The 24695-nt window shown below is 46.0% G+C and overlaps 1 protein-coding gene across 1 annotated transcript; it reads right to left on the reverse strand.

Moving 5' to 3' along the window:
- Positions 1-6953: 6953 nt before the first annotated feature.
- Positions 6954-13670, reverse strand: LOC116888791. The gene is made up of 6 exons (XM_032890071.1): positions 13299-13670; positions 12204-12576; positions 11673-12146; positions 10183-10309; positions 8386-8431; positions 6954-7160 (listed from the first exon to the last, which is right to left on the reverse strand). Exons 1-6 carry the CDS (start codon positions 13656-13658, stop codon positions 7038-7040), a joined length of 1503 nt encoding a protein of 500 aa, XP_032745962.1. The 5' UTR covers positions 13659-13670; the 3' UTR covers positions 6954-7037.
- Between the last annotated feature and the right edge of the window lie 11025 nt (positions 13671-24695).

Raw genomic sequence — 24695 nt, forward strand, 5'->3', positions numbered from 1 at the left:
CAGGAGATGGTGATCAACATACAGATTGACTACTAAGCAAGGCATAGAAAACAGAGAAAGAAGAAGTCTCATTCCCAAATAGAACATATATACCACATGTCCTCCTCCCAAGGCTCAGATATCATTTTGGGAAAGAGGATGCAAAGAAGCTGTGATGACCATAAGGAAACAGTGTTTTTCCTTGGTACATCAGGGTATATATATATATATATATATATATATATATATATATATATATATATATATGTGTGTGTGTGTGTGTGTGTGTGTGTGTGTGTGTGTGTGTGTGTGTGTGTGTGTCTGAATAAAAGAATGCATGTACCTAAGACTATTTGAGCAGCACAAATGACTCCTAATGGGTTATAAAAAGCAGGGGACACAAAGTTGGATGGGGAAGAGTTGGGGGAGGATGAATAAGATCAAAACATATACAAAATATTTCAAAGAACTAATAAAATTTCTTAAAAATCCCAGGAGAATTCCCCTGTAAGGATAAAAATTTATGATTAGTTTTTATTAATAGTTTTTGGGTCCTCTAGATATAGTAATTTGAATAATTCATATGTCACATGCAGAGTATGACTCCCCAGAGAAAGTGTTTCTAAAGAACACTATCCTTGGCCAGGTGGTGGTGGTACACAACTTTAATCCCAGCACTGGGAACAGAGGCAGGAGGATCTCTGTGAGTTGGAGGCCAACCTGGTCTACAGAGTGAGTTCAGGACAGGGAGGGCTACACAGAGAAACTCTGTCTCACACACACACACACACACACACACACACACACACACACACACACACGAATATTAGCCTATATATATTTATATATATGTATATTTATACATGTATATAATTTTTAATGTGTGTATGCATATATCCTACATATCTCTCTATATAATACAACTACTTTACATGTAATGTATACACACTTTCTAAGTTAAAATGCATATAACGACTTACCAATAGGATACATGTATGTGTACTATATATGTACTTAGTGAAAAAAAGCTTGGCACAATTCTTTGTTCCTAATAGTTATGTGTTTTTTCTGGAAATGAGCCATTTCTGATTGGTAGGGCTTTCTTATTCCATTTTCACTCACAAGGACTACAAATCTCAAAAACCATTTTGATTGGTTTAGAGTGATGGTTTAGTGTTAATGCTTGCTGCTCTTGTAGAGGACTTGAGTTTAGCCCCTGAGATCCATTTGGGCTGCTCATAAATATGTGTACTTCCTGCCAAGCAACCAGAGCTTCCAGGGACTAAGCCACTACCTAAAGACTATACATGGACTGACCCTGGACTCTGACCTCATAGGTAGCAATGAATATCCTAATAAGAGCACCAGTGGAAGGGGAAGCCCTGGGTCCTGCTAAGACTGAACCCCCAGTGAACTAGACTGTCGGGGGGAGGGCGGCAATGGGGGGAGGGGGGGGAGGGGAACACCCATAAGGAAGGGGGGAGGGAAGGGGATGTTTGCCCGGAAACCGGGAAAGGGAATAACACTCGAAATGTATATAAGAAATACTCAAGTTAATAAAAAAAAAATAAAGCCCATTTGTAAACCTAAAAAAAAAATATGTGTACTTCCAGTTCCATGAAATATATCCCCTTTCCTGGCTTCCTAGAGCAGCCACATACATGTGGCATGCACAAATGTATACACACACACACACACACACACACACACACACACACACGCCTAAACACATTAAAAAACTAGAGATAAATCTTTAAAAAGTCATTTTGAAACATGGTTTGAAAATGTTCTCAAAGGTAACACAATTCAACTCAGAGAACCAAAAGGACCTACAGATAAAGCAGGTTCTAGAATGGCTGTCCTAACTAATGACTTTTTGGTGTGGACTGACCTGCACTCTGGCTTTACTCACACCCATGGATATCACCAGATGTTTTCCAAAGGTAGAAATGGAAGACAGCATTTGCAATTATGGATATGTGAAATAAAATACAAGAAGGATATTTTATCATTGTTTTATCTTTTTTTCTTTTCTTTTTTTCAGAGCCGGGGACTGAACTCAGGGCCTTGTGCTTGCTAGGGAAGCGCTCTACCACTGAGCTAAATCCCCAACCCCTTATCATTGTTTTAAAAGGTTTGTCTGATTCTCTCCTTTCTCTGATATTCACCTTGAGAATTTTGAGGTGGTTAGAGCAAATGTGCCACATATAATATTATTTTATTACCAAGCTACCATTAATAAACAGGCAAACCTAAGCATGTCTCTAATAAGCAATTTTAAAAGCACTAGTGAAGACAGTAAAAACCTCAAAAGAAATGTTCCTAATGCTGGTGACAGTGGTACAGGAGACCCTACCTCAAACAAAACAACACAAAACAAGGGAAGAGCTAACAAAACAAATGCCAACAGGAACAAACCTGCCCGAAGTGTTTTGTCAGGATAAAAGGAAGCTCCAATAAAGAAGCTTAAGGGAAAGCATCCAACACCTTTTTCTATTCAATTAACACACGAGGTACTCCAATCTGCCTCTTCTAGTCCAGGTAAAGAAATATTAGAAGTCACACCAGACACGAAATGAGGATTAGAAAACTTCACAACACTGACCGCACAGTTCTGGATTCCAAGCATGATTCGAAGCTGAGGCACAAACTCCCGGCAAGTTCCAGGGAAGCCATGCTACACGGTGCACACACCTCAACCCCTGCCAGAAAAAACAGACAAACAGACAGACAGACAGACAAACGGACAAACAAACAAACAGACAGACAGACAGACAAAAAATGTATGGTGGAATATGACTTCAATTGCAACACAAATGCCTAACAGAGAAGGGGCTGACCTGGAGTGCATTACCTCAGATAACTTGAACTTCTGATCTACTGGCCAAGTACTGGGATTATAGACATGTACTTCCTCATTCTTATTCAGCTTGGTTTTTGTTGTTGTTGTTGTTGTTGTTGCTGTTGCTGTTGCTGTTTTTATTTTATTTTATTTTATTTTATTTTATTTTATTTATTTTAATGTTTTAAAAATGGCCTTCCACTCTGTGCTGAGGCTGGACTGGTACTATTACTGTAGCAAGATAGTTCAGAGGAAAAGTGCTTGCTGGCGTGCCTGCGTTCAAAAGCCGGGGCCCCCCATGATGCAAACAAAGAAACAACTCAACAACTCCCATAAGTTGTCATCTAGCCTCCAGGCCTGCAGTCTTGTGAACAAGTACACAGAAACACAGCACATGCCCACACGCACACACAGACGGGGGGGGGGGTAAATAAAAGAAATTAAAGAAGTACATTTAAAAACATAATAAAAGGTGGACAAGGAGGGGACCGGGAGGGCAGAGAAGCTCTCTGTGTACTACTTCATTTCCCCAACTAACTGAATCAATCTAGGCAATCTACTTAAGCTTTTGTACTGTTGATGTAGTGATTGCGCTGCAAAATGCTCTCTAGTTCTTGTAGCTGCAGCAGGGGGAACCCGTGCTGCCGACAGTGGCATTCAGGCACCAACACTCTCACAGAATTAACACAGGACCACTGTCCCGGCACAGGCTTCACACTTTCCAAATCCCCCATTACATGGCTGCTTCTCATTCTCCTGGTCACAGCCTGTGGTGCTGTGGTCCTCTTGGTTCCTGTTATCCATGAGGCCCACAGAGCCAGCAGCAGGCCCACCTAGTCCAGTTAATTCTGCTGCTGCAGCTCCTGACCCAGACTGGTCCACTATGTTCGCTATTTTTTCTCTCTCCAGCTAGCAAGACCATCAATCAGTGCCTTCACACTTTAAGTGGGGAAATGGAAAAAAAAATCAGTTGTCAGGGCCTAGGCTGGTACAGAGGTGCCATGGAGTCACAGCGAAGCCCGTGGCACACGGCGCCTGTTCAGTCGCCTTGTGGGATGCCCCTCCCTTCATGGGCATCACGAACCCACCATTCCCAGCACTCACTGACCGTTCACATTTTCTCAGGTCCCACTTTTGATGCTCCATGTTCCGAAAGCTGTGAACGCGGCTTGCGGCCTGCTGTCCCTTGTGTCTCTGCATAGTCTGGACTGGAGCCCCCTACAGTTCTGAAAAGCTGAGCATCTCAACCAGCAAGGGCTAGATTCTGGCCGAGTGAGTAGAGTATCCAATCATGGGCGCACAGTCCTGCTTCCGGTTGTCCTGCTGTTGCTATGGGCTGAGACCCTAAATTGTGAAACTGAGGGCAGATTGGAGCTGCGCTGAGCAGGAAATATTTAAAGGAAATCATGGCCCTTGAAAAGTAAGGTGTAGAAGGGGCCTTCCACTTCGCATCTCAGCCAAGTCCTCTGGCCTTGCTAGGAAAGGGATGGCGGTTCATTGCGGGAACCCACTTGCGGGGGTGGGGGTGGGGGTGGGTGGGTAAGTAAGAAAAAATCCCCCAGTAGCTCCGGAAGCCTTGCAGAAGTGTGTGGACAATACCTCTTGGTCTAGTTCTCCACATTGGGTCCCTGGTACTTGGCACAGACCGATATTAAGCTAATGGGTTTCTCTGGGAGGCTCTTCCTTTGGACTTTCAGAGAAAGTGAAGCACACGTAGTCTACTGTGCTTCCACACTCTGCCTTTTACAGGGGTTTGGGCAGAATTGCAGGGCCTGATGGTGCAGCAGACAGATCAGAGGGCTCATCTATGACAGGGCTACTGGGGAGAAGTTTAGCAGTATTCTCAAGCTTTCACCAGTGCTGGAAAAAGCTGTGAGGAGTGTCGTACCTATGCTGAACTTCCTCATGTTTGTCTTGAACACACGAGACACACAGACACACAGACAGACACACAGACACACACACACACAGACACACACACACACACACACACACACACACACACACACACACACAATCAAGGTGTCAAGAGCCTTGGCCTTTTATGCCGAGAGCTTCATCCCGGAACTGTCAGTCAAACAGCCCCTTCACTGGAATGTGGTCAGACTTGTCTCAAGGCAGCCACGTTTTTCAACACATTCTGGTCACTCTATACAAATTCCAAAAGTTGCTTTTCAGGTTCCTTTCAGGTCTCCCCCTCCCAGAGTTCTTCACCTCATGCCCCTAAAATAGAAGGCCATACAGTACTATTATGTTTCCAGGCAGTTCCTTGTTTGGAGTGGGAATATTCTGGAGCCCTGGTACTGGAGTTCTTCTCCCAGGATAAGACTTACCTCATAGTTCTGATAACTACCTCACGACAAAGTCTACATGTTTCTCTTACCTACTTTTTTCTTCCCTCTTCGCTGTAAATCCTGACATTGTTCTTGTCAAAGTGTCAAGAATAGGAGAATTTTTCTCTCTGGTCTGGCCAAAATAGTAAAGACAAACATTTCTGGGTGGAGATGTAGTTCAGTTTGCAGAGTCTTTATCTAACATGTATAAAGCCATCCCTGGTTTCTCTGGAGCACTGAGGAAGCAAGCATGGTGTCCCAGTGCCTTGGTGCCTGCTATCTGAACATCTCGACTAGTGAGTGAGTTTACGTCTAAAAAAATAAGGCATTCATTTCCTTTTACCAATTCTCATTCCTCTATTTTCCTGTCAAGCAGTGAGAGGCCGACTTGATTTACTTTTTGTCTATTTTTAGTGTTTGAGCATTGCATTCACGTATATAATGCAGTATGATTAAATCCACCCCACATTATCTTTTCTACAGTTACCACCCCACTTCCTTACTACTACTCTCTTCAAAAAAATTTTTTTACAACCCATTCACTCTCCTTTTTGCTTTTTGTGTGTGCATGGATGTAAGACAATTATTGGAGATGGATAACCTCCTCACGACCTTATGATGGAAGATCAGTGAGCCTCCTTCCCCCAGTAGCCATCAAAGGCCAGCTTTTCCATTTGGGTGGAAATTCACGAGACCTTCCCCTATTTGTACTAGGATTCTGGCTGACCTGTTCCTGTGCAGGCCTTTTATAAGCAGTCACAGCTAGTGAGTTCATATATGCAAGGGCCCCTGTGAGTACTCCCTATTTAATTCAAGCCCCAATGGGGTGTTTGTTTTCCTGCTGTTTAATTTTTTTGGTTCTTTGTATATTCTAGACACCAACTTTTTGAAGGAATTACAGTTGGTAAAGATCCCCTCCCCCCATTTTGTATGCTGTCTCTTTATCAAAAGGATATTTTCCTTCATTTTGCTAAAGCTTTTCACCTCTGCGGTCCCATTGGTCAATGCCCTTACCACCAGGGCCCAGTTGAGGAAAACCTTTCCAATCTAGGGTGATGAACCATATTGCCCACATTCTCCTTTATCAGGTTTGAGGAATCAGGTCTTATGTTGAGCTCCTTGATCTATTTGGAATTGAGTCATGTGCAGCATGTGAGGTGAGGAAGTGAGGGGTCTGAAAAGAGTGGTGAGTGTCAGCGGCAGGGACATCAGTCTGATGGAGCAGGTCCTGAGTCCTTCCAGCTCTGCCCAGGTGGGTAAATCCGCTGTAGGATTAATTCAATCACCCGAGCACTAAGAGATAGGGTCAAAAGACTTCCAGCTCCTACACAGTGCTGCCTTTGCACCGTTGGTAACTCTACAAAGTGACAGTTGAATGACTGCTACCCAGAGTCAGAACTATGGACAGAATAATAAGAGTGCACTAGGTATTTCTTGGAATTTTAAGTGGTGTTTACTTTTATCAGGGACTGTTTAAGAAATTACAAGAGTGGAAAAGTATTTTAAGAATTAGAGTGTTTCTGAAACCTTGATAACTGTAAAATTTAGAAATATACCTTTTAAAGTGTCAGCTCATCTGGGGGAAAATTGTGCTAGGAGGACAAAACACTGTATGGGTCAATGCAAACTCACTGTGACACGTGACAATCTTCTGGGACACTAAATGGCTACTGTGGTCACTCAGCAACATCACCCCACACAAGGAGGCCTTGTCTCTTATGAAAATGCCATTTTCTCAATAATTGCCACGCATGCCGTACTAATCCAGAAGACACAGGAAGCAAATAAACAGAGAATCCATTTATTTCAAATACAAGTGCTTAGGGATGAAGAGGCAATAACATGTTGGTGGAAGAAAGCAGGCGTCTGCCAGCGGCCCCAGGTCAAGGGTGGTGCACTAGGGCTCCTGCGCCATCTTCAGAGAGAGGTGGAGTATTCCCAGGAGGAGCACCACCTGACTGACTTTGTTCTCTCCTGAAGTGTTCTCTCCTCTTCTTAAACCATCTCTACAGTGAGAGGGGAGAGGGATTTATTCTGTACAGTAAGCAGGACTGTAATCAGAAAGCACACCGTGTAACAATAGTGGCCCCCCCATAATTTAAATCAATATAACTTATATTAATATTGTCTTCCTCAGAAGAACCTGGTGTCTCACTGTTCTAATTCTGCGAGGGGCTGAAGGGCTGGTAGAGGGTGCAGGGCTTGCCCAGAATGTGGGAGACCCCCAGACTTCTGGCTCCAGCATTCTTGGACTGACCTAAAAAAATGCACACCTGGTTTCTCTGTCTCTCCGGTGGAGCCCTCTGCAGATACTTATCACCCCCTTGGGCAGTGCAGATGCACTCCCGAGACTATAATGATGGGTGTGATTATCTTCATGGCTTCACTAGGCACTAGCCACAGGACCAGGCATTTGAAATGTCTCCTTTCCACATTCCCACAGGTGCCTGTTGGGCTTATCAGCTCTCAGTGCGGGCTCTTCTGTGAGTTACCCCGTAAGGTATATTCCTTGTGAAATGTGCCCAGTAGGCATGAGAGCTTTCTGAAGTTCTTTCTACCCACAGGACTAGAGTTCCAGAAAGTTACTTTGGGGCACCTGCAGAGATGGCCCAAAGATTATTTAGCACCCATGACTCCAAAGAGTCTGAAATCCATTCCCAGAAACCATGCTTCCTGGTCACGATGATCTATGACTCCAACTATGAACACCCAGAATCCTCTGACAGCCACAGCTACACACAGAAATGTGGGCACACACACACACACACACACACACACACAGAGAGAGAGAGAGAGAGAGAGAGAGAGAGAGAGAGAGAGACTTTAAAAGAAATATAAAAATAGGTACGGTAAGACAAAAGGAACACTATACCTTCAGTAACAGGACAACTATATCGGAGACATGAAGAAAGTTCTTTTTTTTTACAGGTTTTTTTGTTTGTTTGTTTTTTCGTTTTTGGTTTTTTTTCAGAGCTGGGGACCGAACCCAGGGCCTTGCGCTTGCTAGGCAAGCGCTCTACCACTAAGCTAAATCCCCAACCCCAGAAGTCTTGTATGTAGCCCAGGCTGGGTCTTTTTTTTTTTTTTTTTTTTTTTTTTTTTTTTTTTTGAGCTGGGGACCAACCCAGGGCCTTGCAGTTGCTGGGCAAGCGCTCTACCACTGAGCCAAATCCCCAACCCCCAGAAAGTTCTTTAATGACAGTGTTGTCACCTTTTTTGTTTCTTACTCACCTGCAGTTTGGCCTCACTCACGCCCATTCCCCTTGCCAGCTGTTTTCTGAAAGAAAAAAAAGGGCAGATGTTCAATATTTGGCGCCACAGATGCGGTAAAGGATGTAAAAGACACTTTATATTTATGAAAATATTTGTCTCAATGTCCAACCCTCTAGGACACTCAATTTCTGCAGGTGAGTTTAGTTCGTTAGCAAGGCGCTATCAGTAGACACAAAAGCCTAAGCACATAGCTAATAAAACACTTAAAAACACGAACGCAGGCATAAACCAGTCTGAAGAAATTCAGTAGCACTGGCTGTGGTGGAGCTTAAAGCTGTGTCCAACGAGCGCAGTACAGAGCAAGAACTACGGACCAAATGCACAGGTGAGAAACCTGTGTGAGGCCCTCTCAAAGATGGAAGGATGAACTCAAACGAAAGAGGATTACTTCCGGGAACTCATACGAGGACTCCTAACAGTCAGTGCACATAAAGAAGTCCAGGGTGCTGATGATTGGGAAAACTGCATGTTACCCTGCTTCATTTACTGTGGGAGGGCGAGCTCGCATGTGCATTTGTGCTGCAGCTTGTGGCCACAGTATACTCGTGAAGGTCAGAGCAAGCCTCGAAGGACTTGGTTATCTCTGGGTCCCAGGCCTTCATGACCTTTTATGTGCTGAGCCACCTCAAGAGTCCCGATTAATGAAATGATAAATCACACCAGACACAAAAGAAATGTTACAAAATCTCTAGGTGCTGGCCACACAGTTCTGAGTTCCCAGCAGGAGGGAGACATAAACAAGGGTTCTCTGCAAGTTCCAGGCTACCCCTGCTACAGCTGGGAGACCCTGCAGAACACAATCAGAAGGAAAGAGACACAAAACAAAAACTAGGCCTAAACCAGCAGCAGAAAGAACCTCCTGGAGAGTGGGCCTGTTTTAGTCACATGACTAGGAATGACCATGAATGATCTACTTTCCTCCACCTTCAAGAGGTGGGGTACAAACATGGCTGGATTGATAAACAGGTTCATTTTCTGTGTTGCCTTAGGCTTCTTGTCTGCAGCTCAGGCCTCCTGGAGCTCAGCACCTTAGCCCAAGCTTGGCCTTCTCAGTGATGAGATTACAGGCAGAGGCCTGTGCCCAACACGGGCTTATCTTTATGGACAATTCTTATGGGCAGAGCACAAAATTGTCATAAAACACTAAAAACGGCAGTAAATAGAAAGGTGCAGCCGACATGTTTATACAAGGAATACACAGGATATTAAATGTATCAGCACACTGACTGACTGTCACCCCGTCTCATCCCTACCACACCTCAGGGTCCCGAGGCCTGTCCTAACAGGACCTTACTTAGATCAGCAGACAGTGACAAAGTTTTTAACTTGCTCCAAGTAGATACCACAGAGAAGGGCTTCACTGCCTTCTGCATAGCTCCCAGTCCCTTCCCAGAACCCTAGGACAGCAAGCCTGGGGCCTGGCAGGCTGGATCACTTCTCCTAGTTTTAGCCTTAGTTCTAGAAGGCAAAATGGAGCAGACTAAACCTTCTTGCTGGAGGCAAGCCTGCTGAACTGATTTTCAAGCTCAGGACACACAGCCTGGAAGGAGAGCCGCGTCCTTCAAGCTGCCCTCTGACCTCAAATGTTAGCCACAGCTCCCGACTCCAAGAAGAAACCGTCCACACCCCCACAGTCACTTAAAATGTAATTTGAAGTTTCTAATGAATGAAGAGAAGGACAGCTACCAGAGAGTCAGAGCTTCTCTGTAACAGCTTGCTCCTCCTCAGAGAACTGAAGCCACACCATGTGCTTACCTTTCTTCAGCACTGAGATAGTGATTCCTCTGGAAAACGCGTTCCAGCTCCTGCAGCTGCAGCCCTGTAAATCTGTCATGGAGATGGCGGCGAGGCACCAGCACTGGCTCAGGCTGTACAGTGGACGCTGAAACTGGAATAGGCTGGACACAGGGCATAACTGGCACAGGATGAACATGGGGCATTGCGACTGGCCTAGGCCATACACTAGACATCATAACTGGCAGAGGCTGTACAGGAGGCACTGTAAATCTCATAGATTGTACCTGGTGCATTGCAACTGGCACAGGCTGTGAATGTGGTCTTGTAACTGGCACAGGCTGTGAATGCGGTCTTGTAACTGGCACAGGCTGTGAATGCGGTCTTGTAACTGGCACAGGCTGTGAATGCGGTCTTGTAACTGGCACAGGCTGTGAATGAGGCCTTGTAGCTGGCACAGGCTGCATATTGCTCATAGAATGTGGCATAGACTGCACACTGGGCACTGGAAGTGGTATGGGATGTTCACAAGCTACCCTGGCTGGCATAGGCTGAGCAGCAGGCATTGGCATATGTGGTCTTCTAGGCAACTTAGCTGGTATTGGCTGTGCCCAAAGCACAGTGACTGTCATAGGCTGTGGTTGAGGCACAGGAATGGGCATAGGCTGTGCCCAGGGCCTACTGATTGGCATAGGCTGTGACTGGGGCACAGGAATGGGCATAGACTGTGCCCAGAGCACAGTGACTGTCATATAATGTACATGGGGCACAGGAATGGGCATAGGCTGTGCCCAGGGCCTACTGAGTGACATAGGCTGTATATGGAGCACAGGAATGGGCACAGACTGTACCCAAAGCACAATGACTAGCATAGGCTGTGCATGGGGCACAAAAATGGGCATAGTTTGTGCCCAGGGCCTACTGAGTGGCATAGGCTGTATATGGGACACAAGAATGGGCATAGACTGTGCCCAGAGCACAATGACTAGTATAGTCTGTGCATGTGGTGCCAGAATGGGCATGGGCTGTGTCCAGAGCACAATGACTAGCATAGGCTGTGCATGGAGCACAAGAATGGGCATAGGCTGTGCCCAGGGCCTACTGAGTGACATAGGCTGTATATGGGGCACAGGAATGGGAATAGACTGTGCCCAGAGCACAATGACTAGTATAGGCTGTGCATGTGGTGCCAGAATGGGCATGGGCTGTGCCCTGGGCCTACTAATAGGCATAGGCTGTATGTGGGGCACAGGAATAGGCATGGGCTGTGCCCAGGGCCTATTAGTTGGCACTGCCTGTACATGGGGCACAGGGATGGGCATAGGCTGTGTACCAGTGGCTATTACTGACATAGGCTGTACATGGGGCACCATATATGGCATAAGCTGTACTTCAAGTACCAGTACTGCCACAGACTGTATATTGGGTACCATACCTGGCATAGGTTGTACACGGGGCATTGTACCTGTCACACGCTGTACTTGGGGCCTAGTGCCTGGCACAAGCTGTACATGGAGCATTATAGGTGGCATAGGTTGTACAGAGGGCATCACAGGTGGCAAAGGCTGTCCACAGGACACCATAGGTGGCATAGGCTGTACAGAAGGCACCATAGGGGGTAAAGGCTGTACAGAGGGCACCATAGGTGGCATAGCTTGTACATGGGGCACCATACATGACATAGGCTTTACACAGGGCCGTATACGTGACATAGACTGTCCACGGGGCACCACAGGTGGCATAGGCTGTACATGGGGCACCATACGTAGCATAGGTTGTATAGAGGGAACCATAGGCAGAATGGGCTGTACAGAGGGCACCAGAGGGGGCATCAATTGTACAGAGGGCACCATAGGTGGCATAGCCTGTACATAGGTCACCATACGTGGCATAGGCTGTCCACAGGGCACCATACATGGAAGAGGCTGTCCACGCAGTATCATAGGTGACATAGGCTGTATATGGGGCACCATACGTGGCATAGGCTGTACATTACACGTGGCATAGGCTGTACACGGGGACATAGGCTGTGCAGAGGGCACCATAGGTGGCATAGGCTGTCCACGGGGCACTATCGGGGACATAGGCTGTGCAGAGGGCACCATAGGTGGCATAGGCTGTCCACGGGGCACCATAGGTGGCATAGGCTGTACATGAGGCACCATACGTGGCATAACATGTACATGAGGCATATGGCACAGCGGTACACAGGGCACCATAGGTGGCATAGGCTGTACATGGGACACCATAGGTGGCAGAGGGTGTCCACAGGGCACCATAGGTGGCATAGGTGGCACATGAGGCACCATAGGTGGCATAGGCGGTACACAGGGCACTATAGGTGGCATAGCCTGTATAGAGGGCACCATATGTGGAATATGCTGTCCACAGGGCACCATAGGTGGCACAGGCTGTCTACAGGGCACTATACGTGGCATAGGCTGTACGGAGGGCATCATAGGTGGAATAGGCTGTCCACGGGGCACCATAGGTGGCATAGGCTGTACATGAGGCACCATACGTGGCATAACATGTACATGAGGCATTATACATGGCACAGTCTGTACACAAGGCACCATAGGTGGCATAGGCTGTACATGCGGCCTCATAGGTGGCCTAGGCTGTACACGGGGCACCATAGGTGGCATAGGCTGTACACGGGGCCTCATAGGTGGCATAGACTGCACACGGGGCATCATAGGTGGCATAGGCTGTACGTGGGACCTCATAGGTGGCCTAGGCTGTACATGGGGCCTTATAGGTGGCCTAGGCTGTACACGGGGCACCATAGGTGGCCTAGGCTGTACACGGGGCACCATAGGTGGCATAGGCTGAACACGGGGCCTCATAGGTGGCCTAGGCTGTACACGGGGCACCATAGGTGGCATAGGCTGTACACGGGGCACCATAGGTGGCATAGGCTGTACACGGGGCCTCATAGGTGGCCTAGGCTGTACACGGGGCCTCATAGGTGGCCTAGGCTGTACACGGGGCACCATAGGTGGCAAAGGCTGTACACGGGGCCTCATAGGTGGCCTAGGCTGTACACGGGGCACCATACGTGGCATAGCCTGGACACGAGGCACCATAGGTGGCCTAGCCTGTACACGGGGCACCATACGTGGTACAGGCTGTACCTGGGGCACCATACGTGGTATACGCTGTACCCGGGGAACTCTAACTGAAATCGGCTCTACACGACACACTCTAAGCGGCATAGAGTGCATACGGGTTACCAGCTCTGGTGCAGACTGCACATCCTCGGTAGTCCCCATGTCCTTGAGAACTGGCTCCTTGGGCTGCTTCTCATTCTCCTGGTCACAGCCAGTGGCGCCATTGTCCTCTTGGTTATCCATGAGGCCTGCGGTGCGTACAGGCCGCCCACCTTGTCCACTTAATTTTTCTGCTTCATCCCCTCCCACTGCTGTGGCTTCCGAGCCAGGCTGGCCCTGTCTGCTGTCTTCCTCATTTCCCCCCTCTCCATCCGGCAAGACCATCTGTGCTCTAGAACCTGAAACTGAGGAAACAAAGATTGAGTGACAGGGCCTAGTGTGGTGCGAAGTCGCCATGATGTCAAGAATGGCGAAGCTGGTAGCGCGCGCGGCGCCTGTTCTGTCAGCGCCGAGGGACACTCCTTCCCTCATGGATGTGGCCCACCCACCACTCCTAGAAAGCACTGACCTTCCCATTTTTCCTCCTCAGGTCCCACACGAAACGGGTGGGTAGCTCTTTCAATGCTCCCTGACGGGAATGCTGTCGAAGTCCCTTGAGGTTTGTAGTCCCGAGAGCGCCTTCAGTCTCTGAGCTGGAGCCCCCTACAGTTCCGGGAGGAGAGTGTCTCAACCAAAAGGGGCTACGCACCTAATTGTGGGCGCACAGTCCCGGCTTCCGGTTGCCCTCCTGTTGCTATGCGCTGAGACCCTGAGGTGCGAAACTGAGGGCAGATTGGCGCTAAAATGAGCAGGAATTTATTTGAAGGAAATCATGGCTCTTGAAAGGTCCCTTCTACCTTTCACTTTGCATCTCAGCTGAGTCCTCCGGCCTTGCTTAATTATCTTCCTAGGGGAAGGGCTGGCATGGTTCATTGTGGGAACCCATTTTGCGAGGGTTAGGGGGGTAAGAAAAAAAAAAAAATCCCCAGTAGCTCCTGAAGCCTGCAGAAGTGTGTGGACAATACCTCTTGGTCTAGTTCTCCACATCGGGTCCCTAGTACTTGGCACAGACCGATATTAAGCTAATGGGTTTATCTGGGAGGCTCTTCCTTTGGACTTTCACACAGTATATCACGCTTCTACACTCTGTCTTTACAGGAGTTTGGGCAGAATTGCAGGGCCTGCCGACTCAGCAGACAGATCTACTGGAATCATCTTCGCCAGGTCTACTGGGTGCTGGACAGAGAGAGGAGAGGGGTGGGGACGGGACACAGGACTTTAGTAAGTCAAACTTTGATAAGTGCTGGTAAAAGCTGTGAGAAGTTTCATATGTGGGCTGAGCTTCCTCACGTTTCTCTAGAACACACACACACACACACACACACACACACACACACACACACTTCTAATGTCCTTTTTGAAGGTCAAAATGTCAAGAGCAGGCTTTTATGCCTTGGTCTCTGTAGGTTAATTGTAGGGGTCTGCCTCCCCACTGCCACAGGGCTTAAGCTACCCGGAAGGCAGGAAGCAGGAAGTTTGACAGGAAGTACCTGGGGCCTCCTGCAGCCAGGCCCGTGGCAGGCTGTTGAAAAGGGATGGGGGAAAATGCAGTCTGAGGCATGTGACATAGTTGGAGCTGGCTCTGGGGTCTCTGGCAGTCTGATTCTGGCTCTTGGGTATCCAGGTGCCTCTGGAGTGCCGGGAAGAACTGAGAATAGAGTGCTCCCTTACCCCACCCTTGCTGAATCTAGCCTGGGGCTGAGGGGGAAAAGAGGTGGGGAGCTCCGGCTGGTCTCACAGGGAGTCTTTGGCTTGACAACTGACAGCAGAGGTAGGCTTGAGCTTGGTGGCAGCTGCCAGCGCAGATCTCCGGGAGTTCAGACAGCAGCTCTGTATGCGAAGGCCTTCTCTGAGGCTCTCCACGGCAGATCCCATGAAAAGAGGCAGTCCATGGTCTCAAAGCATTTATTGTCATGGCAGAAGGTAGGTGAGTAAACCGTACCCCACTTCTCAGAGTTGGCATGAGATTAAGTCCCTTTTGCAGGGAGGAATGTCTGGGAAGGGAAATTCATTGGCTAAGCCTCCAGGCCTTTAGGTACCTCATTATAATGGAGATCTGTTTTGAGACTCTGTGACCTATGGTCACATTCTATTCCAGTGAAGGCTGGGGGCATTGTCCTTAAGTAACTGATGGAGGGCTGTGTTTTAGTGACTGGCCTGAATTCCTGGGAGTCAGGAGAAGCATCTACCATCCCTCAGGTTCACTGGGGTTTCAAACCTCCTCAACCAGGAACCAGGGTCTTTCACTGTCCCACAGGTCTCCATCCCAGAACAATCAGTCAAGCAGCCCCTTCACTGTCATGTGGCTAGTCTCATCCAATGGCAGCCACCTTTTCCCAACAGGTTCTGGTCACTGTTAAAATAGAAGGGGCCCTAAAGTACTATTATGGGTCCAGGCAGCTTCTTGTTTGGGGTGGGAATATTCTGGAGCCCTGGTGCTGGAGTTCTCCCAGGATAAGACTTACCTCACAGTTCTGATAACTACCTTATGAGTAAATCTGCACTTGTATGTTACCTGATTTTTAATTTTAATTTTATTTATTTATTTGACTGTATAAACCGAAACTTTTGGCAAAGTGTCCAGGGCCCTAAGAATATTTTTCTATCTTTTGGGCAATAATTAGGAAGACCCTCATTTCTGGGCCTAGGTTGTAGCTTATTTTACCAAGTCCTTGTGTAGCATTCATAGAAACCTGGATTAGAGAACCCCAAATATAGTGGTCTGATGATGCTTGTATTGTAATGCTAAATAGTGCCCCCCAAGGCCTGGTGCTCCCAGAAAGGAGAGAATCCACAGGTACAATATGACCTTGCTCCCTAATTTAAAACTATTGGTTAAATAAAGACACCAACAGCTAATAGCTGGGCAGAAAAGACATAGGCAGGGTTTGGGGTACTCGGACTGGGCATCTGAGGAGAGCACGAGGAGAAAAAGGAAGGTGGAGAGAGGAGAAGATGCCATGGGACAAGACTCTTAAAATAATGGCCACGAGGTCTGGGTAATTGGACTTAAGAGTAGCCTAGACAAAATATGGCAAATCATGTAGTGGGGTTATCGGCATGGAAATAGACATAATAGCATAGAGGGTAGATATCTAGATATCTATCCAGTTCTAGTTCTGATTAAGGCTTATTATAAATATAAAGGTGATGTGTGTCTTTTATTTGGGAACTGAATACTCAGAGGCAGGGTAGAAGCCCCAGATTGAGATTAAATTTTTTTTTCTTTTTCTTTTTTTTTTTTTTTTTCTTTTTTTTTGGAGCTGGGGACCGAATCCAGGGCCTTGGGCTTGCTAGGCAAGTGCTCTACCACTGAGCTAAATCCCCAACCCCGAGATTAAATATTTTTGACAACACCTAAATTGCATGAAGTAGCAGGGTGTTTCAGTATGAAATCTAAGCCCTCATGAGGTGAGGCAGGAAGATCATAACTTCAAAGTCATTCTTGGTTGCAGAGTGAGTTTTAGCTCTGTCTGGGCTACTAAAAAAAGCAAGCAATATCCATTTCACCTTATCAGCTCTATCACTTATTTCTCATTTTCTTGTCAAGCAGTGAGCAATGGGCCTGATGTGATTTCTAAAATTTAATAATGTTTGCTTCAAAGATTGTGTGAAGGTACAGTTTTGTCATAAAAGCCTCCTTGGTATACAAGGTGTTTCAATCCCCTGCCTCTCTAGTTTGCTTGGGTTTTAGGACCTTAGGAAAGAACTCCAATCTGGCTCTAGTTCTGCTCTCCTAAACTGCTGGTGCCTCCCTTGCATTTTTTTTCTTTGTTGCATGTGAGGGCTCAGAGCATGGCAGTTGGTTCAGAGGGCTTGGATTGCCTATCTCATCAGGAACATCCTGAGGAATTCCAGCCCCTAATAGAAAAGAATGTCCACTTTTATATCTATGAAGATCTTAGAATGCTATGGGCTTTGGAACTATGTAAATCCCACTTCTAGTCAGTCCTTCTGTACCTGTGAGACCTTGGAAGATTCAGACAGTTTCATGGATGCCATACAGAGGCAAAGGTGAACACAAAAACATAAAAAAATGGTGTTTTCTTGAATGTGCGTCATCTAGTTTTTAATAAGACTTTTACAGAGAGTGAACAAAAAAGTTTTGAAGACAATTTGTTCTCGACCATAAAATTAGATGCTTAGGAAGGATCCTTAAGGGTACCAGTCAGCCTCTGCTCTGAGGAGGAAGGACAATATTCCTCCTGCCTCTGAGTGGGAGACAAAAGAGAGAAGGAAACTTCCCTTTGGCCTGGATGGGATGATGGATGGTCATGTTACAGTGGAAGCTCTAGGACTTCAGCCTGACTCCTGGCCAATGTCTCATGTGCCAAAGAAAGGGAGGGCAGAGAAGAGGATTGTGAGTGTCCAGCAATCTTGTTGTCCAACCCTTTGGAAGTTTCAGTGTCCAAAACTGGAATGAACTGTGGGCTATGGGCAAAATTAGCTCTGTCTGGACAAACACTATCTCTCCTTAGGAACCAGCCCTGTTCCTCTTGGGTCTTATGGTGTGATATGGGCAGGGTGAAGAGGATGAGAGCCTGATGGGATGTTGTGTACCAGTTTCCTGAGATTGAAATATTCCATTCTATACAGACACCCCTTAAGAAAGAAGATAAAGAACTCAAAATAGCTTCAGGAAGATCATAGTTCACTAGTTCCTCCCTACCCCCTGCTGAGGTCATGTTTCCCTCCAGCAAAAGGTTATGCTGGGGTGGGGTGGTGTGTGTGAGATGGCTTGCCAAGTCAAGAACTCCCCCAATAGGCAAGTATGATGATTGGGAAAGCATAGTGCTGTTTCATATCACCAGAAGAGGGCACTATGCAGGTTGTTTAATAGATCTGTCACCAATTTCATCTTATTATGAACCCTGCTTGCTGAAATACCTGCACATAAGGAGGATCTATCTGCTTATCTAATGGTGGCTCGCTATCATGGGTCAATTGAAGTTTCAGTTCTAGATTAAGACACTCACAAAAGGGAGTTCATGTCTTTTACTGTAATCCAGGACAAAAACCTGTGTCTGAGGAGGCCATAGGTTACAATAGGGAAGCGACATATATTTATTTTTATATGGATGTGATGTGTCTGTCAAATGTCTTCTAAACATGTGTTTATGTTCATAGGTCGCTGTGAGCAGCCTCAACTCATAATCATGGTGAAGCTCCTAAGAACAAGTGACTGTCACTATGGCATGGTGGCATATTCTTAGCCACAGGTAGACATCTATAGTTAACCTCTCCAAGGCTTGGAGATCATTGTGGAAGAGGGGGCAGAAAGACTGTAAGAGCTGGGGGAAGGGGTGGGATGCTGTGTAACAGTTTCCTCTGAGGGGTTGGAGATTTAGCTCAGTGGTAGAACGCTTGCCTATCAAGCACAAGGCCCCCAGCTCAAAAAAAAAACAAACAGTTTCCTCTGAGATTTAAACATTCCATCATTGAGAGCTCCTTAAACAGGAGGTAAAACACTCCAAGTAGCTTCAAGAAACTGACAATATTGACTGGGTCCCTCTCTGCCATAAAACAGAGCCATGCCTGAAAGACTTTCAGTAGAGCTGTGCTGCCAAATTCTCTCAGACAAACAGACCTGCAAAGAAGATGAAACCGGTCAAACTGCCTGGAAGAAGCAGAAAGCAGTCAGAACTTCCTGAAAGGGGTTTAGACTTAAAGGAGGCACTCTTCCAACATGGTGAGCTGCTGGCAGGATGTGCAGTGTGCTACAGGTTCTTAGTTTTGTGAGCTGTCTGTCACCCATCCTGTGGTGGGCTTTGGTGATACAGCTCTTTTCAAGTCATTTCTGTTCCTGGAAGTAACCCCCCAAAATTCTTTGGTTCACCAAATTGGATTTTGGTGTTATCTGTACTTTGGTCTATAGTGTGTTCTCTATCTGGGCTGAGTAGACATGTTTGTTTTATCTCCTCAAGGTAAGCGTTTGTCACTAACATGGGGGCGTCAAACAGAAAGTGGGAGTCAGTGCAAGCTAGCATGCCATGTTCCAGAAGCTTGGGCTGTACAGGGCCTACTGACTGGAAGTCAGTGTTTCACTCACCGGGGAACTTTTTTTTATTTAAATATTTCTTTATTAACAAAATGTCTATTTTACTAATCCAGAAAGACACTTGAAACAAGAGAATCTGAAATCTACTACTTTATTGGCCAAGACAAACAACATGAAATTAAGAATAGTAACAAGGCAGTGTTGGGATTATTTGCATCGGGCTTCTGGATAAGGGCAGCACCCTAGGGCTTCTTCAAAGTCTTCAGGGAAATGGGATCTGGGTAGCAGGAGGAGCTCTCTGTATTTACAGCTTCTGTTGTTTCATAAACCTAGCTCTCCTCCTCTTAAGCCAATCCTACAATAAGAGGCAGAAAGGGCTTAATTATACATTTAAGTTCATAGCTGTAATTATATAAGTTTATATGCTAGTGACATGTTTACATTCCCTAGAGGAACTTTATTTCTTATTGCTTTAATATTGTGAGGGCTGAAGGTAGAACACAGAATGCAGTCCTTGCCTCGATGTGTAAGGCCTTAGACCCAATATTGTGAACTGAAAAATATCAAAAATCTGTCAACTTTTATTCTTCCTTGAAACCCTTTTGAGCATGGGATTTACATTTTTGCTTTCATTGAGGAGAGGATGTAATTATAATTAATAAAGGAAGAGTAATTCCTTGTGTAAGTTTAATTTTTCCGGCTTTTCTTGGCATCTTTATTAACCATTTACATTTTGTTTATTCCCTTTCTTGGTTCTTGTCCCCTAAATCCTCCCCCCCCTCCCTTCTCTATGGGTGTTCCCCTCATCCTCCCCATACCACCCTCCCCAACAATCCCGTTCCTGGGGTTCAGTCTTGGGGACCAAGGGCTTCCCCTTCCACTGGTGCCCTTACTAGGATATTCATTTTACCTATGAGGTTTGGGCCAAGGAATTCAGTCCATATATAGTCTTTGGGTGATGGCTTAGTCCTGGAGCTCTGGTTGTTTGGCATTGTTGATTTCATATGGGGTCTTGGCCCTTCAAACTCTTCAGTCCTTTCTCTGGTTCCTTCAACTGGGGTCCCCTGATCTCAGTTCAGTGTTGGTTTTTGCTGCTGGCATTTGCCTATGTATTTTGCCATATTCTGGGTGTGTCTCTCAGGGGCCGATCTACATCCGGCTCCTGTCAGTCTACCTTCTTTGCTTCGTCTCATCTTATTGTCTAGTGGGTGGCTGTGTATGTATGGGCCACATGTGGGGCAGGCTCTGAATGGGTGTTCCTTCAGTCTCTGTTCTGACTTTGCCTCCTATTCCCTGCCAGGGTTTCTTGTTCCTTTCCCCTCCTTTTCTAGCCCACTGCCACAGAGGTAGTGGAAAAAGAAAGGATATAAATAGGACCTCTTTAGAAATGGTTCTTTGATTGCAACTCCCATGTGTACTGTCAGGAAATCTGACAGTTCAGTTCTGAGTCAAGCAGCAGCAAGCTCAGCCCCACTATAAACCTCCCATGACCACCACCAGCACTCAGTTCAATAGAGGTTGGAAGAAGCAATGCAGATCCTTGAGTGGTGGCACTCGTGTGGGGTGTGGTCCCAACCTCCCACCTGAGTCAGCACTGGGAGAAGAGACCAGGGCCAAAGAGGAACATCAGGAAAAGTTTTTTGTATATAGATCTAAGCAAAAGATCCAGTGAAGACACAACACCAACAGCTCATTCTACAAGCCAAGCTCAGCCTTCTTACCCGTCAATTCAGTTCTATTATACTCCCTCTCAATATCCATGCCCTTCATGGGTCTTGCTTCAGCACGTCTTGCCTCAGCGTGTGAGTCTTAGAAAACTCAGTGTGTGTCAGCTGACATAACTCTGATTATCAGCCTGAGTCCATGGAAGCAGCAAGAAAGTGCAGTACACCACTAGAAGTTTTTTAGTGCATTTCTCTGTATGGAGTCCCTTTAAAATGTAGTTCAACTATGCCATGTAAGGTAGACCAATGCATGCATGGCATTGTAAAATAATCCCTCATCACATGTCCCTTTCCTTATGCTCGCTTTATAGAACATCCTTTTCTCCACTGCTGCTTCAGCGAAACATTGTTCATTGAGTCTTGCCAGCCTTAGCCTTTCACCTGTGTCCTCCACCGAAAACATTCTGTATGTGTGTTTACCCCAACAAAGCACCACAACACAACTGACTTTCAAAGAACCCATAATTTCCACGCCCCTTCCCCTAAGTTATCAGATGGCCAAAAGTAAACCTGTTAAGTTCCCCTACCCTCTTACTATCCCAGTTACTGAGGTTTTTACTGTGCCTTTCTTTGATACATTCCTAAACTGACATTTTTTGTGCCAAAGATATCGTGTTCCTGTTTGAGGCTTCCCACTCTCAATAATCAGAGTTTTTTTCTCCTATAAGTGTAGATTATTAAACGTTTTGAATTGTGTGTGTGTATTTTTTGGGAGATTTGAAGGTATAGGGTCAAGGATACCATTATATTAATTAACTTTCAGTGTCACAGTGGAACTGAATGTGACATGGACGACAATGGTCCCTTTTCTTTGCACAGGTCTAAGATGTTTAAAAAAGCAGACTACAAGAGTTGTTTGGAGCAGCCTTTTGGAACATTCAGGTCCAAAGGGTTGAGACCAAGATGTTGTCTTTACTCTTATTGGTGGCATGTAGGTCCTCCTGGCTAGAAAATACTTGAAGGGACCTCGAAGTTAGCATGAGATGCCCTAAGTCCAAGTTCTTAACACAAAGGAATTTATTTGCCCCAGATGGACAGTAGGCAGAGAATAAGAGACAAAGGTAGGAGATAGGGGGGAAGGACAAGGGGAAGGGAGGGAAGGGAGAGTAGGAAGGAATGTTTGCCTTTAGGGAGGGTCCAAAGACTAACCCCCTGGATAGAGAGGAGACACTGTTTGTAAAGGTGAAACCTCCTCCCCACCTCCCCTCCTCATTTGTTTTAGGAGCTGACCAAGGGGTTGCTGTGCTGGACTTCAATGCTTTTATTAAAAAGCTGGACCTTGGATGGTCAGCCTCAGGAGGGAGAATAGTGGCAAAATAAAGGGACTGGACCTTGGTAGCAAGCTTTAGGAATGTAATCTAATGGTTTTTATCAAGGCAAAGGGACTGGAGGGAAGAACAAGGACTTTGCAAAGTCCTGTTTGCCTGCTCAGGCCCTCTAGAGCCTCTATCTGGGTAAATTGACCAAAACCAGATCCCAATCTTTAGTTCTTGGTCCCCATAGAGAGCACAATGCCAAAGCAAGTGCTTAGCTTGCATCCTGAGTCAGGTGTGGCAGTGATCCTGGTTTGTAGTGTTTGGGGTGCAGTTTTGGGTTGGGGGGCTGTATGTTGCTCTACTGGTCTAGAAAACACTTTTATATGATCTGGGGCCTTTAATCACTGCACACTTGTGGGAGGCACTGAGGAGCAGGAAGCTAATAGCATCACTGACACTCTTTCTAAACTTACTCTTTCCTTTTACCAAAACAGCTCTGATAAAATGTCTTTTAGTGGACCTGTAGTTTCTCAATCTGTCGTGGGTCATGTGATGCTTTAGGGGTCACCTAAGACCATCGGAAAAATAAGACATTTACAAATATGATTCTTTTTTTTTTGGGGCTGGGGACGAACTAGGGCCCCTTTCCCTTGCTAAACCAAGCGCTCTACCACTAGAGCTAAATCCCCAACCCTACAATATGATTCTTAACAATGTAAAAACTTAAAAAAGTTCTGAAATAGCAATGAGATCATTTTATGGTTAGGGTCACCATAATATGGGGACGTTATTAAAAGCAACAGAGCATTAGGAAGGTTGAGAACCACTGTTATGGACTAAGTAACACTGTTAGCCTTAACCCTAGAAATCCAAAGTACTACTGACTGGGTAAATGAGTCTTTGGATTCCAGCCTCACTAGCCATTTTTTTCAAAAAAATTATTTTAAATAGTGACATTAGTAGCACACAGCTTTAATTCCTTTCGGGGAGGCAGAAGGCAAAGTGGGTGAGTCTGAGGTTAGCTTGGTCTGCAGGAATTGAGTTTCAGAACAGCCAGGGCTACACAGAGAAACCCTGTCTACATAAAGCAAAAGAAAACAAAACACAAAGTAAAAAGGAAGACAGAAGTCACTTGGAAGAAAGGAACCTCAGCTGAGGTAGCCATCATCAAATTGGCCTGGTGGCATGTCAATGGGGCATTTTCTTAATTATCGTTTCATGTGGGTGGCAGAGGGCCAAGTCTATTGTGGGCAGTGCCATCTCTAGGCTGGTGGTCCTGGGTTCTATAAGAAAGCAGGCTGAGCAAGCCATGGAGGGCAAGCCAGTAAACTGTGTTTCTCCACATGCATCAGCTCCTGCCTCCAGGTTCCTGCCTTGGCTTCCCCTGAGGATAAATTGTAACTCACCAGCCAAGTAAGTAAACCCTTTTCTCCAAGTGGCTTTTGGTCTGTGTTTTATTACAGCACCAGAAACGCAAACTAAGCTCATCACTTAAGAAACTTTCCAGGTTAAAATTACCATAAAATTTGAATATTGGATCAAAGAATGAAAGCCCCAGGACTTACGCAATTAGAATGTATGAGTACTCCACAATCCCTTTGGATTAAGCTGAATTTAGTTGAACTCCACTGTAAGGCAGCCAATATTGCTGTGGACTCTGGCTTTCTGGACCTGGAAAGTGCATGATAGAGTTCGGTCCCTTACAAGACTCTCTTTCCAACTTGTTAGCAGTTTCATTCTTTTCTTCAGTTTCTACTTAAAGTCTAGATTTAGCAGTAAACCTGGGAGATCCAGAGGTGTGCCTGCTTCTCTTATATAAGGCTTCAGTGTGGAGGGTCAAGTCCATTGTGGGCGGTGCCATCTCTAGGCTGGTGGTCCTGAGTTCTAAAAGTGCCACAATTTCCTTTCTTTCTTTGCAGGATATCTGGGGATAGATTCATATGAAGAGAGAGACTGGCCAGGAGTGTACCTGAAGAAATGGATTATGCCCACTGCCAATTCTTATCTTTTAAATAATTAAGAAAAGATTGTCCTATCTCTGAGGCACGAGTCTAGACATTTGGCAACAGCAGTCAGCATGTATTTCTGAGGTGGTTTAGGGGTAGTTAAATCCACCAGCAGTACCTCTTACCTCTTTTTGAGTTCAAGTACTTCAGCTTTAAATATTTTATTTGATATTTTAATTGAGAGAGAGAGAGAGAGAGAGAGAGAGAGAGAGAGAGAGAGAGAGAATTGAGAGAGAGAGAGAATTTTTTTTTTGAACAGGACCTCACTATGTAGCCTTGACCAGCCTGAAGCTATGTAGACCAGATAACCTTGAAATCATAGACGTGTGTGTGTGTGT

Source organism: Rattus rattus, chromosome X, assembly GCF_011064425.1.
Source record: "Rattus rattus isolate New Zealand chromosome X, Rrattus_CSIRO_v1, whole genome shotgun sequence".
NCBI lineage: Eukaryota > Metazoa > Chordata > Mammalia > Rodentia > Muridae > Rattus > Rattus rattus.